The sequence below is a fragment of the Artemia franciscana genome, chromosome 7 (assembly GCF_032884065.1).
Source record: "Artemia franciscana chromosome 7, ASM3288406v1, whole genome shotgun sequence".
Classification (NCBI taxonomy): Eukaryota; Metazoa; Arthropoda; class Branchiopoda; order Anostraca; family Artemiidae; genus Artemia; species Artemia franciscana.
In genome coordinates this window covers 31,260,031-31,280,136 of record NC_088869.1, presented here as the reverse complement: position 1 = coordinate 31,280,136, position 20,106 = coordinate 31,260,031, and the positions used below count along the sequence as shown (strand labels likewise).

General features: G+C 37.8%; 1 protein-coding gene across 5 annotated transcripts in view; it reads left to right on the top strand.

Moving 5' to 3' along the window:
- The window catches only part of LOC136029160 (E3 ubiquitin-protein ligase NRDP1-like), a 68,282-nt gene that overhangs the window by 7,042 nt on the left and 41,134 nt on the right, over positions 1-20,106 (top strand). The window contains exon 1 of one of the 5 annotated variants that reach the window (XM_065707256.1): positions 13,765-13,938. The exons of the other annotated variants lie outside the window; for them this stretch is intronic. Coding sequence (XP_065563328.1) covers positions 13,936-13,938 — 3 coding nt within the window. The 5' untranslated portion in view covers positions 13,765-13,935. Of the gene's footprint in view, positions 1-13,764; positions 13,939-20,106 lie in introns of those variants that run through there. 5 annotated transcript variants of the gene reach the window in all.

Genomic DNA, 20,106 nt, shown 5'->3' with positions numbered 1-20,106 from the left:
GCGGTTCTCTTGATTTCGCTATAATCGATTGCCCAGACAGACGGACAGACGGATCCCAAAAACCTATCTTGATGGATTTTTTCCACCATCCAAAAGTTGACAAGATGACAAAAATTAAGCACTAATGGACTACAGTATTTAGGCAACATTTAGCACAAAACAAGAGATTTTAGCTCACTGACGACCAGTGAACTGTGAAATAATAAAAAAAATATTATATTACTTTTAAATAAAATTAAACTGAGTGATAATCATACTATAATTTTTCTGTCATAAACAATTACCTTATTTCACATCCAAAAATAGGACATGGAGCTATATGTGAGTTTACTCTAAATCCAGAGGCAGACTTTGACAGTTCAGACATAATGAGGATTGATTTTATCCTAAATTTTTGTCCACAAAATCTCTTGTGAGTCACAGCTTTAGTTGAACACCACCAATTCCCCATTAAGAAGTCATTATCAGATTTTTTTTTAGAAGAAAGAAGCTGATTCTTAGATATAAATAAAGATTGGATCACTGTATCATAAACACTGTATCATGAAGAAGAGTGTGAAAAAAATGTTTTATGACACAAATACCATCTGTCTGAATGCAATATTTTCAGTGTGAATCATCAGGAAATCTGCATAAACTGTAGGTGCAATTTGATAAGTTTTTACTCATAACAAGAGCTAATAGCTCATATGGCACTTGTGACGAGGCGAGAAGAGCTAAGAGCCAAGAGCTCATATGGTATGAGCTCCAGCAAAATACTAAGAATCAATAGATTGATTTAAAAGGAAAATCAGAGGCTTAATGCCGGTCAGGATTTAAAATAAGAGCTCTGAGTCACGATATACTTCTAAATATCAAATTCATTAAGATCCGATCACCCACTCACAAGTTATAAATACCTAATTTTTTCTAATTTTTCCTCTACCTTTAGCCCCCCAGATAGTCGAATCTGGCAAAACGACTTTATCAAGTCAATTTGTGCAGCTCCCTGACACGCCTACCAATTTTCATCGTCCTAGCACGTCCAGAAGCACCAAACTCGCCAAATCACTGAACCCCTCCCCCCAACTCCCCCAAAGAGAGCAAATCTGGTATGGTTACGTCAATCACATATCAAGGACATTTGCTTATTCTAACCACCAAGCTTCTTCCTGATTTCTCCACTCCAAGTGTTTTCCAAGATTTCCCCCTCGAACTCCCCGCAATGTAAAAAGATCTGTTCGGGATTTAAAATAAGAGCTCTGAGACATGAATTCCTTCGAAATCACCTATTCGATCACCTATTTGTAAGATAAAAATACCCCAATTTTCATGTTTTCCAAGAATTCCGGTTTCCCCCTCCAACTCCCTCCAATGTCACAGAATCTGGTCGGAATTTGAAATTTGAGCTTTAAAGCTTAAGATCCTTCTAAATATCAAATTTCATTAAGATCTGGTCACCCTTTCGTAAGTTATAAATACCTAAATTTTCAAAATTACCCCCCCCCCCAAAAAAAAAAAAATTCCACCAAAGAGAGCAGATCCGGTCCGGTTATGTCAGTCATGTATCTTAGACAAGATTTTTTTCTTCCCATCCAGTTTCATCCTGATCTCTTGGCTTTAAGTATTTTCTAAGATTTCTGGTCCCCCCCCCCAACTGCCTCACCCCTATGACGCTGGATCAGGTTGAGATTTAAGGTAAGACATCTGAGTTACGAGGTTCTTCTAAATATGAAGTTTCATGAAGATCCGATCACTCCTTCGCATGCTAAAAATATATCATTTTTTAATTTTTCAGAATTAACCCCCCCCCCCCCCCAATAGAGCAGATCCGTTCCAATTATGTAAATCACGTATCTAAAACTTCTGCTTATTTTTCTCTCCAAGTTTCATCCCGATCCCTCCAATCTAAGCGTTTTCCATGATTTTAGGTTCCCCCACCCCAAACTCCCCCCAATGTCACCAAATCCGGTCGGGATTTAAAATGAAAGCTCTGAGACACAACATCATTCTAAATATCAAATTTAATTGATATCCGATCACCCGTTTGTAAGTTAAAAATACCTCATTTTTTCTAATTTTTCAGAATTAACCCCCCCCCCAACTACCCCAAAAAGAGCGGATCCATTCTGGTTATGTCAATCATGTATCTAGGACTTGTGCTTATTTTTCCCACCAATTTTCATCCCAATCCCTCCATTCTAATTGTTTTCCTAGATTTTAGATTCTCCCTCCCAACTCCCCCCCCCCAATGTCACCAGATCCGGTTGGGATTTAAAATAACAGCTTCGAGACACGAAATCCTTCCAAACATCGACTTTCATTAAGATTTGATCAACCGTTCGTAAGTTAAAAATACTTCTATTTTTCTATTTTTTCTGAATTAACAGGCCCCCTACTCCCCCCCAGATGGTCAATACTGGAAAAAGACTATTTCTAATTTAATTTGGTCTGGTCCCTGAAACGCCTGCCAAATTTCATTGTCCTAGCTTACCTGGAAGTGCCTAAAGTAGCAAAACCAGGACCGACAGACAGACAGACTGACCAACTTTGCAATTGCTATATGTCACTTGGTTAACAAGTGCCATAAAAAAGGTATCGAGTGGTATGTTCATTTTATTGGTAAGTCATTTACATGAACTGTCATTTTTTTTGAAAATTTGTCATTTTTAAGAGCTCAAAAAGTGCTTCAGTTTGAATTTATGGTAGAAGCAATTATTATATTTGTAAAGAGCATAAAAAAGGCATAGAGTGGTATGTTCACTTTATTGGTAAGTCAGTTAGGGTAAGACAACTGGTACTGGGACACTTTGATCACTCTGCCTATTCTGGGACAGAAGCTTTGATTGGATTACAACATGTCCAATACTGGGACAAAAGAATTAATCTTGGACACCCAATGTATACATTTTTCTGGGTTGCTTCCAAAAAACCTGTTGTCTTTTGTCCCAGTATTGGACATGTTGCAATCCAACCAAAGATTCTGTCCCAGAATAGGCAGAGTGATTTAAGTGTCCCAGTACTGGTCATCTTACCCTATATGAACTGCCATAAATTTACCACAAGCCTACTTTACGTATTTTTAGTTTTGTTGGAGGGGGATTTTAGAAAGCCAAAAAATGGATGCGCTTCTGTAATAATGACAAAGAAACAAAATGAGAATCTTGCTATATGCAGTAATACACACTTTAGAGCACTTGGAACGAAAGTTGACATTTACCAATGGGCCATCAGTCCCTGGAGTGGCCCATTAATTGATGGAATAAGGCTAAGTATGACACTAAAGAAAAAAGACACATGACATAAATACAAATAGGCAGCAAATAGGAGTTATTTACCTTCAAATGCTTGTGGAAGTTGGTCGTTGCATGTACGTGTCCCTTTACAGTTTTGTTGGGGCAAAACTTGCAGGATGCATTCACAGACCTGTCTTGGTCAATTTCCCCCTTCACAGTAAAGCACCTCCCTTGGAGTATAAATGGAAGCTGTTTGGCCATGCTGACTTTTCAGTTAGTTTGAGATTAAAGACGCTTATGACATAAAAGTTCCTGCTTCTTCTTTAAACATGCTGTCGGGAATTCGGTTTATTCACCACCATCTGTTCTCATCAACTTGTTACGGTTTTTAATAATAGATGTCTCTATTACGCAATGTTTTTTTTGTACATTGCCACAAAGCACACACACGCAAAAGTATTTGAAAAGTATTTGAAAAACAAGTACATTAAAAGTATCTTAAGTAATAAGTATTTCGTAATCTTACTTAAATATCAAGTAATAAGTACACCCTAGAGTTTTTACTTAAGTACAAGTACAAGTATTGGAAAATTTTACTTAAGTAGTACTTCAAGTAAAAGTACTTCAAGTAAGTGACAGCACTGCTCCCTACTCAACCCAAATTTAAAATAAACTTCCTCTCCCCAACGCTCTTTAGCTTGGGAGTAAAACCTCACAGACACCAATTGGTCCTTCTGAGTTTGCCACTCTTGGATTTCTTGGTTGTTTAGGATTCGCTGAACTTCCTTGCATACTGAAATGCTTCCATCCACTGGTCTTTTACCTTCATTCCACATCTCTGAAAGGCCCAAAATGCCCAGTATTTTCTTGACCTGATTTGCCCATGAATCCCGTCTACCATCCTTCAAACTCTCCAAATACACTGACATAAGAAGCCAAACTCTAGGTAGTCTAATTATTTTCTCCCAATATTTCACCATTTTAACCAGTCTACCACTCCTTAAAGTGAACAGCCCCAAATCTCCTTTCAATACCACTGAACTAAATGAATCCTTCAAGCCTAACATTCTTTTAAAATACCTTAGTTGAACTACTTCTAACTTAGCAGCTTTAGGGAAACCCCAAACCTCCGACCCCCAATGAAGACTAGTAACTACTTTTGTCTGGAACACCCTTTTCTGAATCCTCATGTAAGCTAGCTGACCTAAATTACTTCTCAACAGCATATTTGTTAACCTTTTACCCCTTAAATTACAATCTTCCACATGCCTAGACATCCCCTTTAGTGCACTAAACTTAACACCCAGATAAACAAACTCCTCTTTAACCTAGTTCCAGTTCCAAAAATTGTAGGGAGGTATATGGACCTTCAACAAGTCCTTTCACCTCTTTGACATCTTCTCCAGAATAACTAGCCACTGAAAGCACTATTCTCCTCCAGTCTGCAAACCATGAATACATGCAATTATGAGCAATAATACACTGTTATTGATTGTGGGAAGTGCAAGTACCTGAGCTACCTGTCCCCAGCAGTTTAAGGCCACTAGGCCGGCACAATCAAAAACTATGGATAAATCACGTCCTTTTAAAATTTGACTTCTTCAAGCTTTAATCTTTATTAAACAATATTTCTCTTCTTTAATGTATCAATTGCTGCCTTAAAATTCTTACGATCAATTTCCCATGGCAGGTTAGAATCCAGGATAGCTGTATAAGTATTTGGAATCTTAGCCAAGGAGCATAAACGCTTAAGAGCAACAGTCTCCTCACTCTGAGCCTGGCAATCAAATAATATATGCTGGATTGTTTCCTCTGCTGAAAAGCAGATTTGGCATAAAGGGGAATGATGTAGCTTCCAATTAAATAACAAATTATTTAGAAGTAGGGCACCTGATTTCAGCTGGTAATATAGCACTGTATTTAATCTTGTATGAAATGGAGATAACATTAATTTACTATGATTAACTTTGGATCTTTGCCTGATAATATCTCGTGAATTGAGGTCAGAGGAAGGACTAGGAAATAACATGGAAGCCTTTGCTGCTAGAGAATCAGCCATATCATTATATTTGATGCCTTTATGACTAGGAACATGTTGAAAATAAACTTCATTTTCTTTGATCTTAAGATTAAGAAGCTGTCTTCTAATATTATATAAATCCTTGTCATTAGCAGTTCTATTAATATTTTGGATCAATAGTAATGCTGATTTAGAGTCAGAGAGACAGAGTATATTTTCAGATTCCATGTTATAATTTATAAGTACATCCAAGGCCAGGCGGATGGCACATAATTCAGCAGACAAGATAGAAGATCCCAATGGGAGAGGAGAATAGATGTTCAAATTCAGGGATGGGATACATGCTCCTGCTCCAGCTCTTTCCCTCTGGACAGATCCATCTGTATATATTTTTCTATAGTTGGGGTTAGCCTTTGAGATGTGTTCAGCCAAAATAGTCTGGATCTCGTAATTAGGAATCAAATCTTCACTAATAGAGATAAGTTCTACTTGACAGCTTGGAGGACTCATTTCCCATGAGTGGGACTCAGTAAAGGGATATGCATAAAGCGAATGTTGATTTCAGTTTGGGACCTCCAGTTGAAACTGATTCCATGATGAATGGGCATTTGGACAGGCTGACTTCTCAGCAAAGGTATGCGCATATACAGCATGCTTGGCTCCATAAGGCTGGATTTGCGAGAAATATTTTATTCTTAAACTGGATGCTCTTTCACTTAGGGACACCAATCCCGACAGTATTCTTAACTTTGACAGAGGAGTATGCTTATGCACACCCAAAGCTATTCGAATAGCAGAATTTTGTAAAGATTCAAGGATTTTTAATGAGGATGGAGGACGAGCTGAAAAAATTTGAATCCCATACTCTATATTTGAACGAATATGTAATTTGTAAAAATCCAAAATAATTTTTGGGTGACATCCCCACTTACTTCCAGCAAGTCTTTTTAAAATACAAAGTCTCTGAATAATCAGAGATTTCAAAAAATTAAAATGTTCATGCCACTGCATTTTAGAATCCATTAATAAACCAAGTAACTTCACTGAATTGCAATATGGGATCTCCCTTGAGAAAATTTTCAGTGGATTAGGAGGATCTGCAGTATCATTAGTAAATATAATGGCTTTAGTTTTACTAATTGAGATTGGGAAGCCAAATGCTAAGGAGAATCTCTGTACTAAACTTACATCCTGTTGAATAAGGCTATGAAGAAGGCCAATATCCCTTCCCGACTTCCAAATAATCAAATCATCTGCATAAAGGCCAAATGATGCATGAGATACTTGAAGTTCAGAAACATACAAGTTGAATAGAAGAGGGCTCAATATTGCACCTTGAGGAAGTCCTTTCGTAATGGGACATTGCTCACCTCTACATTGATTTACTTGAACGTAAAAATATCTATCAATTAGAAAAGACTTTATAAAACTTATAAAAGAATATGGGAAGTCAAGATTTATTAGGATTTCCAATAATTTATTTTGGACTACATTTCCATAGGCATTCGACCAGTCAAACAGAACAGCCATTGTGACATGTCTTATTTTAAGAGAGTTACAAACATCAATTTCTAGCCGGGTAATGTTGTCTAAAGAGCTATATCCTTTTCTGAAACCTGTTTGTTCACTAGGAAAGAGATTGCTTCAGCAAACCACTCAATTCTCGATAAGACAAGCCTTTCCAGAACTCTACTAAAGGAAGGTAATACCGATATAGGACGGTAAGACTTAAGATCATTAGATGAATAAGAAGGTTTTAAAGCTGGGAATACCTGAGCAATCTTCCAAGCATCTGGGAACTTTTGACTTGACCAAATAAGACTATAAAGACTTAAGAGGGCTGTATGAACCACCTTTGGGGACTCAAGAATCCACTTCATATAAATACCATCATAACCTGGGGAAGACTTGATGTTAAGAGAATTAAGTGCTACACAAAATTCATCTTGGGAAAAAGGTTTCAACAGAGTACCCTTATAAGAACAGGTAAGAGGGAGATTACAAAAAGGAGGTCGGATGGGATGAAAATCTGAGCAATCATTTTAAAAAATATCAGTAAACAGATCTGTCTTCTTTTTATCTGAGACAATTGGATATCCATCCTGAATGATATCATATCTACGGTCATCATTAGGCTGCTTTCCACTATTTAGTTGGCTAATGAAATTGTGGACCTTTGAAATTGGGGTTCTAAAACTGATACTTGAGCTGAAATTCAGCCATGTACTCTGTTTAGCTCTGTTAGTTCTCCTTCAAATTAGTTTCACCTTAGCACATAACTGCTTATAAGAGATTGCTGTTGACTGAGGTGGGTGCTTTTGAAACATTTTACGAGCCTTTCTTTTTGCCAGAACTGCAACCTTACACTCATCATTCCACCAATTCTTGGGTCTTTTGGAGCCATTGTAAAAATGCACCCTAGTCATTGGAATTGCCAATTTAGCTGACTCCAGCAGGATTGATCTCAAATTAGACTCAATGGCATTAACATCAGAATTAGGAGAAACAAAGGAAAAATCTGCTTCATTTAATATCTCACGAAAAGGGACCAATTACCTTTGGAGTTAATAAATGTAGGGACATAGGGTTTGGGAGTGTAGCATAAATCTTGAAATGATGTAAGAATTGCACAATGATCAGATTGAAGAGACGACACCTTTACCATCTGAACTAGATCATAATAGGAAGAAGGACCTAGAAGCAAATCTATAGTTGAGAAAGAGTTAGAAGAAATATTATACCTGGTCTGAAAGTCAAATGGAGTGAAAATCAAGGTGTCAGGAAAATTGGACAATATGTACTCTATTCCTCTTCCTGCTTTGTTCCTACCAGCTGATTGTTCCCAGAGAGGACTATGGGCATTAAAATCACCAAAAATAAGGGTATTATTACCTGATAATTTTGCTTCCAAGATACTTTGGATGTCCTTACTCCCACATGGATTATAAAAGGATTTTTTGGCAAGATGGTTACTATTGGCTAAGGTAATTATTATACCTACAACATCTATTTCATCCCTGTAGATAGTTAAGGGTTGAGGGGAGTGTTGAATTGAAACATGAACAAAGATTGCCACACCCCCTCCCTTTCTGTTAGTTGATCTATCTTTCCTGTAGCACTTGTACCCAGGCATTTTGATTTTCTTGTACTGATGAAGATTAGTCTCTTGTAGACAAATAATTCCAATTCTATTATCATTTGCACATTGGATAAGATCAGTAAGTTTATTTGAATTTAAAGAGACGCAATTCCATTGTAGGATCTGCAGCTTAGTTAACATAGGAAGGGTTGAATAGGTGACATGCATGATACTTTGAGAGAATGGATGATAATTCTGTTCCTATTTCATTGAAAATAGAATTGGAAAAGTAGTGTTCTGCAATTTCTTTTGTTATGCTGGCTCTTTTATCATTAGCCATATTTGATTGTAAGATTAGGTCCACTGATGCAACATATTTAATTAAATTAGTAATATGAGGTCCAACTCTATCTTGCATAGTGATGGCTTGAGTAGAAATATTAGGAAAAGCTGCCACTCTTTCAGACCAGATACTTTGGAGAGCTTGGCCAGCTCCACTGCAGCTATTGGGAAAGGGACATTTTCTTGAAGAGCAATCCTTAAAACTTTAGCTCGTTGAACATATTTAGGACATGAATTGTGATCTGTTGATTGATGTCTACCATCACAGTTTGTACATTTAGGCACTTCAGTACATCTACTTTCTGTAGACAAGGAGTGATTACCAAGGCAATTAGGGCACCCTGGCTCAGAAGAAGAACAATACTTTGATGAGTGACCAAGCTTAACACATTTTGAGCATTGGAGAGGTTTTTCTTGGTATATTTTATGAGCTTTTTGCTGACCAAAAAGGAAAACGGAGTCAAATTGAGAACTAGCAGGTAAGATAAAGAGGATACTCTTACTACTTCTTGTTCCCTTAGAATCTAGCTTGCCCATACAATGAACATCCAGAACTTCCAGCATTTCCCCCTTGTTGTTCATAAGACCATCTTTCAAGTCATCAATTGACAGTTCCAATGGTATGTTGTACAGCAGTATTTTCTGAGAATTTTTCAGAGTTGGTTTCCACCATTCAGGTGTAACAGGAATATTGCCAATTTTTTGTAGGCTAAGTGCTTTGCAGGCTTCATTTCTGTCTAGAAACATAACTGTTAGTGAACCATCTCTGTTCATATTCACAGTGAAGCTACATCTGAAAGCTATGAAAATATTCATTCTGATATTAGCAATATTTTTGATAGAGAAAGATTGATCTTTTACTGTTGGAGTAAAAAGGATTATGGGTTTGTCTTTTATCTCCACAGCTGGGACTGAGTTTGATAGTCCAATTATTTCAGGAGGACTCATAGAAGGCTTTTTTCGTTTCTGTTTTCTGCCCACTGTTTGAAAATCCTCATTTTGCAGGTTATCAGTTTCAAGGATTGGGTACTCAGAGACAGTAATCATGGCTTCATTCAGGCTGTCATCATTGGATATTGGAGATACAACAATAGGACTATCCGCTTCTGATAACCAATTAGATGATTGGCCCCCTTCCCTGAGGGGGCTAGAAGAGCTAGGAAACATTCAGTTCAGGAGAGGGATATTCCAGAAACTCTAACCACGCAATAAACTTATATGAAAAAGCAAAATAATACTTCTCAAAGAAAAGGAGTAACAAGAGCTTTAGTTCCTTTCACTCAGAAAATAAATGAAATCAATAATATAGATTTTCATCAATTGATTTCTTCTTTTCGCAAGGACAGGTTTTCTCACTTTTAAATTATGTTTAAATTCTTCTTCGTTACTATTCTTCTTCACTCTTCCAAACTCTTCCAAACACCTCCAGCCTCACTCTTCCAAAATTAGAAACTACCTCAGAATCAACCTCTCCTTTGCTCCTAAATACTAGTACTACTGACTTCTTAGCATTTAAGTCCAAATCCTTCTTTTTTATGTAATCTTTTATTTAATCTAATTGCTTCTGAAGATTCTCCCTACTGTCTGCCACTACTACTATATCATCCACAAATAACATACATGATAGCCTGTACCAATCCAAAGATATGAATGGGGCTCCATTATTTTTCATAAAACTGTCTAAATCATTAACAAACAAGGAGAAAAGCTTTGGGGATAAAGTAAATCCTTGTTTCACACCCAAATGAGACGTAACCAGTCTAGAAAATATCCCCATCACCTTTACAACATACTTCACCCTCCGATACATAGCTGCTATTATTGCTACAAAACGAGACAGCAAGCCTATTTCTAACAGGCTTTCAATTAACAACCTCCTGTTTACCGAGTCAAAAACACTTCTCAGGTCTAAAAAGGCTACAAATAGCCGACCATTTTTCCCTCTAACATATTTCCGTCTCAATATTTCCAAAGTAAAAATATGGTCAACAGTGCCGAACGTCAATCTGAATCCCGCTTGTACCAGACTCAGTATTTCCTCTTTATCTAACCAATCTCTTAGCCTAAATTCCAAAACCTTAAAAATGGTTTACTTACCACATTCCCATGAAAACAGACCTAAAATTTTCATGTAACATTTTATTGTCTTTCTTAAATAGAGACACTGCTACCAAAATGCCCCACGAGTGAGGCCAATAAGCTTTGTCCACTACAAACGAGAAAATCAAGGCCAACATAGGCATTATAGTTGTCCTTCCCACCTCAGGACCTTTGTAGATATACCATCTATTCCTGGACACGAGTTACCCTTCATCTTTTTCAACTGATCCCAAATTTCTTCTTCAGATACAGGCCTAATTAAATCGTAATCATTCTGCCTTAAAGGGTAATTCACCCCCCCTAACTCACTATCATTTGACCCATTCAAATCATTCGTCCTGACATGTTCAGACTCCCTCTTTTCAAAATAATCTGGCCACGTCTCAACTGGCGGGACATCTCCTCTTATTCCCAGGCCCTGGACTGAACATTTAACTACCAACCAAAACTCTCTAGGGTTTTTCACACTGTAAGCTCTCTTAATTTCTTCATTCATCTCCTTCTGCCTCTCTCTCTTTTTAAATCTTGTCACCCTATTATGATTTGACCTTACTTTCCTATATTCAGATAGCCTGCAGAAGTTTAATTCCTGATCCAATGGGTCCGTTGCTTTAAGTAGCCTAAAACTCCTTATTACCTCTTCCCTTTTCTGCCTACATTCCTCATCAAAAAAACCCTCATCTTTTTTGGCCGTCCTTCTTCTATTCTGCACTAAAGGCCTCATGCTCTCATAGATTCTATCTATAATTATCGAAACCGCTTGATCCATTTCAGCTGGTTCTGAAAAATTCAAAATCGATACTTTCTAGTTTCTTTTTAACCAATTCCTCTTTCTCCATGACTATCCAAACTGGTTTTCGTATTCTTACCTCACGCGTAGACCATTCTTTTACCCTTTCAGACCGTCAAATACACCCTCTCAGCTGAAGACTCACTGAAGTCAGAATCGACCAACTCTCGGACCCTAAGGTCCATCGCCTGGGGCCAGAGAGATAAACTACATAAAATATAATCAATTAAGCTCGGGCAAGACCCACTATAGCAGGTAAAATCACCCTTACCAAAGTCTCCTCCCAATCTCCCGTTCATATTTAGTAAGCCTTCCTTTTTACAAAAATCTATTAGATTCCTTCCCCATCTATTGATTTTCCGAAACCTATCCCTACTTTCCCTAATAAGAAAAACATATTCACAATCATTTTCCAAACAAACATTCTGCCCTGGTACATTTACAAGGGGTTCACCAACCTGCAGCTCAACCTCTTCACTAGTATATGCATTGAAATCCCCTAAAAAAAACAAAATTACGGCAAAGGATCTTTTATACTTCTGCGTTTCATTTTCCATCAATTCCCATGTATCTTCACGACTGTAAGAACTACTACTTGGAGGCAAATATACAACAGACACAACAAGGTGAACATTTTCAACTGACAATAACAACCATAATAGATTTTCAGACTCACTTTCTAGCCTACGACATAAATTAAATACTCCATTCCTTATAAGCGCGGAAACTCCTCCATAATATCTACCGTTAGTAGAGGCCTTTCTCCTACACTCAAAAACATCAAAATCTTCACATGACAAAAATCATCTAGAGAATTCCACATCTCCACAAGGCAAACAACATCCCAACTCTCACAGCCTGCTGATGTACTCGACTCCAATAGATTTTCTAACTTCTCCCTACTATAACCTTGCACATTCCAAACTACAAAACTGATACACGAATCACTATGGTGATTAACAAGTACTACCCTTTCACTAGAATTTTCATTATGGCCCCCCGTTTCCTATTCATCACCAACAGTTACTATAGTCCCTTGACTCGGCTGTTCTCTTGACATGCTTTCACCATCTCTGGCCGTCACCTCAAGACCACTGCCCTCAATTGATGCTTCCTGGTTGAGCACTCCCACTTACCGTGACTTTCTTATAGGCTGATTTTGATCGTCACTTGGACTTATTATCCTAGCATGAGTCGCGTTTGGCCCGTGGTTCAGGCATCCTGGGCTCCTTCAAAGCAACTGTATTTTTCGGTGTAATAAATGCCGTTGTGGTTCGAATTTCCGTGTTTGGATCGTCCAATTCATTTTCATTGGCTGAAAAATATCCTTGCGAGCTACCTGTAGATGCCGACCTGCTACGCGTTGAAGTCTTATGGTCAAGGGACTGACGGCTCTGACCTTGAAACTTTCCCAGAGCTATCGGGACCATATCTCTTACACTTGGACCTCTTACTTCAATTATTTTCTCATCCTGAAAATCATACGTCAAGATCTTGTCCTATAATATTAGCCTCGCCCCCTTTAATTTAGCAGGCATATTTTTTGACCTAACCTCCGCTAGAAGTGGTTTTAGCTTATCTCGATCCATATGCTCTCTTTTCGTGTAAGCAGGGGAGATATTCAACTTATGACGGCTAAATATCCCAGAAGATCTCAACACCAAATCTCTTAGTGGCTTGCTAATAAATTTAATGACAATAGGGGGCACGCCATTTTTAGAACGAAGGCGGAAAATATCATTTTATGTCTCGCCTCTCTAGATCCAAATTCGGGACAATTTCATTTAAGCATAACAAAATATCTTACTCTAGACTGGGTCCTCGATGTTTTGGGTCAAAATTGTATATAATCAAATTCATGTTCTTCAATTCTTTTTCAAGGAAATCTATCTTGGACTGGGTTTTCCGCAAATCTTCATTAACAGTCGAGCAGCTTAATACCAGACCAGCTATCTCCGATTTAATTGCCCTGTTGGTTTCCTCTACCTTGCAAGAAAATTCCGAAAAAATTCGTCTTTAGACCTTCAATTCCCTCAGCCAAAACCTCTATTTTATTTACCGAGGCTCTTAGACTTTGCATCTCCTTTATCAGTTGTTTTATATCTTCGTCGCTCATCTTAGTGCATTAAATATTATGCCAAAAGCTTACCTTCGATATGCCTTTCTTATTTACCCTCGTACCGGCCTTTGAGCTTTTCTCAAAAATTGTGATCCAACTATATTCAAAGGCAATCGTTGCACAATGAAATAACTATCCAAAAAGTTGAAAACTGGCCAAACAATAAAACTAGTTTAGATCTATTTATGTCAAAGACTGGATCAATACTGATCCAGTCTTTGTAGACAAAGTTTTCAGAGAAAAACAGTTCAGTCTTAGAAAGGACAGTGAATGGTTTCTCAAAATTTTCATTCTAAGTCTACTAATTAAGAAGTGCCCGAGTCATTTAACACCTTTGGTCCTCATTTTATTTGATTGTATGCAAGTATTTGATCCTGTTGATCAAAGGGCCTTAGTGAAGGTCTTATCCTTACATAGTATACCAGATATCTACATTAAACTGATTAGTGTGATGTATAAGAATAACCCTGCTGTTGTTAAGGTAAGAAATGAGATTAGCTACTGATTTTGTTTTGAATCAGGAGTTAAGGAGCATTGTGTTCTATCTCCCTTTACATGGGTCTTTCTGATGGACTGTTTCTTTAGCAGCTCAGGAAAGGCAATGGGAGAACAGAAATTAAACAGGGAGGAAAACTTTTCTGGACCTAGATTATGCTTATGATTTAAGTGTTCTAGTCTGAACAAAATGAACAAACTTCTAGAGGTTTTATGAGTTCATGGTGCTAGAATAGGTTTGAAAATTAGCGTTAACCCTTAACTGTGTTAGGGGGGGGTTTCTTGAAATGGAGATGTTACAAGAGGGTTATTCAAATGAGGACATAAGTTACTGGTGGGGGTTTATTTCTATATGGTAGCTGGGAGCTTTTCTTGAGTCTTGATAGTTTAATATCAATATGATATAAAGGATATCCAAATCTAGATCATTTCATGGGAGCTAATCAGCTAAGGGATTTAGAATCATCTCAGTGATATTTGGGTCTCCTAAGTTGTTTAGATTCCCTTGGGAATGTACCAAAAGACTATAGGAACTGTACCTGGTGCCTGGGTTCATAGACAAAACCAATTAATAAACAGTAATTTTATTTAAGTACTCACATACAGCTTCAGATAAGACAAGTTCAATAAGAGATTGCATTGAGTGACATGCATCAGTGTCAGAATAGAACTGCTTTGCTCTGGCTACCATTATATTTGTTCTGTCTACCATCTGGCTACATTATATTCAGACTAAAGCCGGATTTCTGAATCAAGAAATAACTGGGTATGTGAGTTCAACTCAAAATGTTGCAATACCACTGGTATTTCCTAATCATGACATATGGTTTAGCCTCCACTTAAAAGTTATTTTTATAAAAAGGATTTTCCCTTTTGGTTTGTTTAGTTCAAATAAACCAGTAGTAGAGATTTGATTCTTATTGGGTAATTCAAAAAGTAACATTTCTGTTTGCAGTGTCATTTCTACTTACTAAAACAAAAAATAATTCAACTTGTGCCTAAAAGCGCGTATCTTACAGAGTACTGAATTTAGATGAAAGGAAAAAAATCTTAAGATCTTTGGATGCTTAAAAGATTCTAATTTTGAAATTTTCTAAAGGAGTATGAATGAGAAGTTTGGTCCTGAGTTTTATAAGGGGGGGGGATGTTGGCCTGTATGTCACTACTGGTTGGGAATTTTTTGTTATGTAACTGGTTGGGTGAGGTGAACATTTACCCTATTATTAAAAATACTTGTAATTAAAAACTAGTTCAGATAGGATCTGGTAATTTATCTTTAAGCAAATGCAATCAAATACAATATGTTTACCATAAAAATGAATCATCTAGATACATTCTGGGCAAACTTTGTTGAGGTTGTCCTTGCTGCAGATCCTAGTCAGCTGAATGAGGACAAAGACTGCAGCAGTGATTTTTGTGGCTGGATTGTGAAAGTGCAGCATCTCAACTACTTGTGGACTTGATTTCAACAATATTGGAGACTAACTTTTGAAGTTCTCAAGGAAGGGAGTTGATGAATACTCTAACTATCAAATAGATATGCCACATTGTGGTGCTGTTTGATGTTAGAGAGTAACATTGACGTATAGGCTGGTTGGGATGGATTAGTCATATCATAGTAACATCCAAAGATAGATAATTTCCTGTAGCTTTGTAAAATGAACATACCAGTAAGAATTAGTTTGAATTGACTTTTTCTCCAATGGTACAAACTATATTTTTTTTCCTCTAAAGGTTAGTTAATAAACTAAGCAGGTTAAGTGGGAAGAGGAGAGTACCATGAGTGGAATATTCAGATAGCAAAAATCTTGTGTTTCCTGCTCAGTGCTATCCCTGCTGTGTTCAGACCTACTTTTCTGCAAATTTTGTCTCTCCCAGCAAACTAAAGAAGGGCTGAGTGGCAGAAAAATAAATGAATGATATAGGATTGGTGTTTGAGTTTTTTTTTTACTACAAAATATGCAAAACCATAGCTGTTGCAAAGGCTTTTACACTTTGAAACAGTAGGCTTAGTTTGATGTGCACAAGAAACAGGTTATGATCCGTTTCAATCCATTATAGTCATGATTGTGTGGAATCAGGTGAGCCATCAGCTAGCAATGGAAGTAAAACTCTTGAGATGTTTTGTGACAAAGATGCTGCATACAAAGCACAGATCGTGTGGGTACTCAAGTTCTTACAAGCTTGTATGTCTTCAGTTTTGTGTGATGGAATCATCGATGTCTTTGAAGCCATGTTCCCTGGTAAGCTACCACCCAGGATGTCAATGAGAGTGGATAAACCTAAAAATTTGACAACTGGTGCACATCACCCACACTTTAAAAAGAGTGTTATGAAAGGTTATAGGTGAAGCTCATTTTGTTCTTGGATGCAACAAAATTACAAATAATTAAGGAAAAAAGAGCCACTGACTAGAGTAAATTTGATCCTCTTTAAGAGATCTAGTTGGGTACCATCATCTTGTGATGTATTTCATGGGACATGCATCTGGTAAGGACTTCAAAAAAAGGTGCTGTCATGCATTGGGGGCAAGAATTTACCTCTTGAAAGACTTAACATGATGAGTAGTAATGTGTTTAATCAGAGGCAGCTCAATAGCAGTGCCCAAGTAAAGAGCAATATTGTCACAATTTTTTTTTTTTAGACCATGGCACTTTGTATTGAAGGAGTTGTTGTAGAAACTTCAAAAAGGGCTCATTTGATTGGTAATAGAAATGGCTAGTGCCCTTTTTAGTAGTCAAAAGTGATTGGAGGGCTACTAAGTCCCTCCTACACCCACCATTTACCCAAAATATTTCAATCAAAATTTTGAGGTAGCCATTTTGTTCAACATAGTTGATGTATTTGAAGATCACCACCACCACCCCTGTAGCCCTCAGGGCAAGGGTTATAAGTTATGCCCTTGAAGCATATAAGGTTTATATAGAAAGGGTGATAGTGTAGACTTCGGAGGGGGCTTGTTGGATTGCTATTCAGAATTTAGTGCCCTTTTTGAGATTCAGATTGATCTGAGGGAGTGCACCCCCCCCCCCCTCCACACACACATACATTATATATTCCGAAAATGCATCTGATAGAAATTTTGAAGTTGCCATTTGTTGTCATAGAAACTTCAAAAAGCTCATTTGATTGAAAATTGAAAAGGCTTGTGCCCGCTTTAATAGTCAGAAGTGATTGAAGGGCATCTAAACCCCCTCCCATGCCCACCATTTCTCCAAACACATCCCATCAAAGTTTGAGATAGTCATTTTGTTAGACATTATTAAAAGATCTAGAAATTCTATCTTTGAGGATGACAAGCCTCCCCCCCTACAGCTCTCAGGGCAAGAGTTATAAGTTTTGCCCTTGGAGCTTATAAGGTATATATAGAAAGGGTGATTATAAAAACTCCGGAATGGGCTCATTTAATCGGAGATCAGATGTTGTAGGGCCATTTTTAAGATTCAGGATTATCAGAGGATGGATACTCCCTCCCTCCACACCTTGTATTTTCTTGACATGCACCTGATAGAAGTTTTTAGATGGCCATTTGTTCTTGGAGAAACTTTGAAAAGAGCTTAACTGTATAGAAATTGAAAGGGCTAGTATAATTTTTGATAGTCAAAAGTGATTGTAGAATAACTACCCCCCCCCAGAGCTCTCAGGGAAAGGGTTGTAAGTTATGTCCTGAGGGCTCAAGGTATATATAGAAAGGATGCCTGAAATACATCTGATAGAAATTTTGAGATGGCCATTTGTTGTCAAAGAAACTTCAAAACAACTCATTCAATTGGAAATTGAAAGAGCTGGTGCCCTTCTTTATAGTCAAAAGTGATTAGAAGGCAACTAATCCCTCTCTGATGTCTACCATTTCCCCAAATATATCCTATAACAAATTTTAAGATAGCCATTTTGTTCAACGTTATTGAAAGGTCTGGAAATGATGTCTTTGAGGATGACAGCCCTCAGCGCAAGAGTTGTAAGTTATGCCCTTGGGGCATATAAGGTATATATAGAAAGGGTGATCATATAAGCTTTGGAGGGGCACGTTGGATTGGCCATGAGAAGTTCTAGTGCTTCTTTTAAGATTCAAAGTGGATTGGATGGTGAATACCTCCCCCCCCCACCACTCATACTTTCCCAAAATGCATCTGATAGAAATTTTGTGATGTCCTTTTGTTGTCATAGAAACTTAATCAGCTTATTCGATTGGAAATTAAAAGGGCCAATACGTTTTTGATAGTCAAAAGTAATTGGAGGGCAACCAGTCCCCCTCCCACACCCACCATTTCCCCACACATCCAAAAATGTTTTTGAGAAAACCATTTTGTTCAACATAATTAAAAGATTTAGAAACTATGTCTTTGAAGATGGTATCCCCCCTGCAGCCCTCGGGGCAAGAGTTATAAGTTAGATGCCCTGGTGACATATAAGGTATATATAGAAAGGATGATTGTATAAACTTTGGAGGGGTTCTTTGGATTCGTAATCAGAAGTTCTATTGCCCTTTTTAAGATTCAGAGTGATAGGAGGGTGGGGGCTCATAGGATGGTAATCAGAAGTTCTAGTGCCCTTCTTCAGATTAATAGATTGGAGGGTGGGTACCCCCCCTCCACATCATATTTTCTCTAAATGCATCTGATAGAAATTTACATAGAGAATGTTTATATATATATAGAATTTAGTTTTATATATATAGTTATATATATATATATATATATATATATACTAGCTGTTGGGGTAGCGCTTCGCGCCACCCCAACACCTAGTTGGTGGGGCGCTTCGCGCCCCCCCAAGCCCCCCGCGCGCGTAAGTCGTTACGCGCCATATTAGTTACGCGCCATTGTAGTTGCGTCCTTGTGTCCCACCTGTGAATAGAGATAGATATAAATATATGTTTTTAACTACGTAAAACATGCGAATATACAACATTCTTCGCTGTCCCATTGTCTGTGCATATAAATAGATTGTCAGGTTTACTGACTCTTGAACATGCAACATATAATTGTCCATGGGAAAAACAATCCGTATTCAGATCTATACCTCATTATTCTAATGATGTGTCCCGGTCGTCATTTATATTCCCTGTGTCCCGGTCGTCATTTTTGTCCCGGTGTCCCAGTTTGTAATTTCTCTTTGAGTGTCCCGGTGTCCCGGTCGTCATTTGTGTCCCGGTGTCCCGGTCTGTAATTTCTATTCGAACAATCCCTGTGTCCCGGTCGTCATTTATATATCCCGCCTGTGCCCCCGGCGTCCCCGTTGTAGTTGTGTCCCTGTGTCCCGGTCGTCATTTATATTCCCTGTGTCCCGGTCGTGATTTGTGTCCGGGTGTCCCAGTCTGTAATTTCTCTTTGAGGTTTCCGGTCGTCACTTATATTCCCTCTCTCTCGGTCGTCATTTGTGTCCCGGTCTGTAATTTCTCTTTGAGTGTTTTTTCTTTTTAGTTTTTTACCTTTTTTCTTTTTTCAGTTTTCTTTTTCTTCTTTATTTTTCAGCGTCACTATGAAGTACATATCGACGAACCTTTGTTTTTTTTAACTTAAATCTGGTAGGCATTGATGACCTTATCCATGTCAAAATCCCAAACCCAATCATCATCGCTATCATTTTCAGTTTTGATATGTTTTGACTCTCGCTGTCCAGGTGGATTTTCATCTAACTGCGCGGTTTTGCGTTCTTTAGCCGCAAGCCTGTTTTCTTGCTGTTCTTGTGATTCCTCGGAACGCTTTCTTTTCTTACTTTCTCTATCAGCAGCAAGTTTTTTGGCATAAACTCTTTGAGCAGCTTCCTCGGCTGTTGCCATTGTAGGTTCTTCAGTCATTTTACAATTAAACATTTTTCCGTGAACAAATGTCTTAAATACCGTTAATGACGTCACCGTCAAAGCAAAAATGACGACAACTAATTTCATGACGTCAGTCAACACAGAAACATGACGTCACCTGATCCACAGACAGACAGACAACT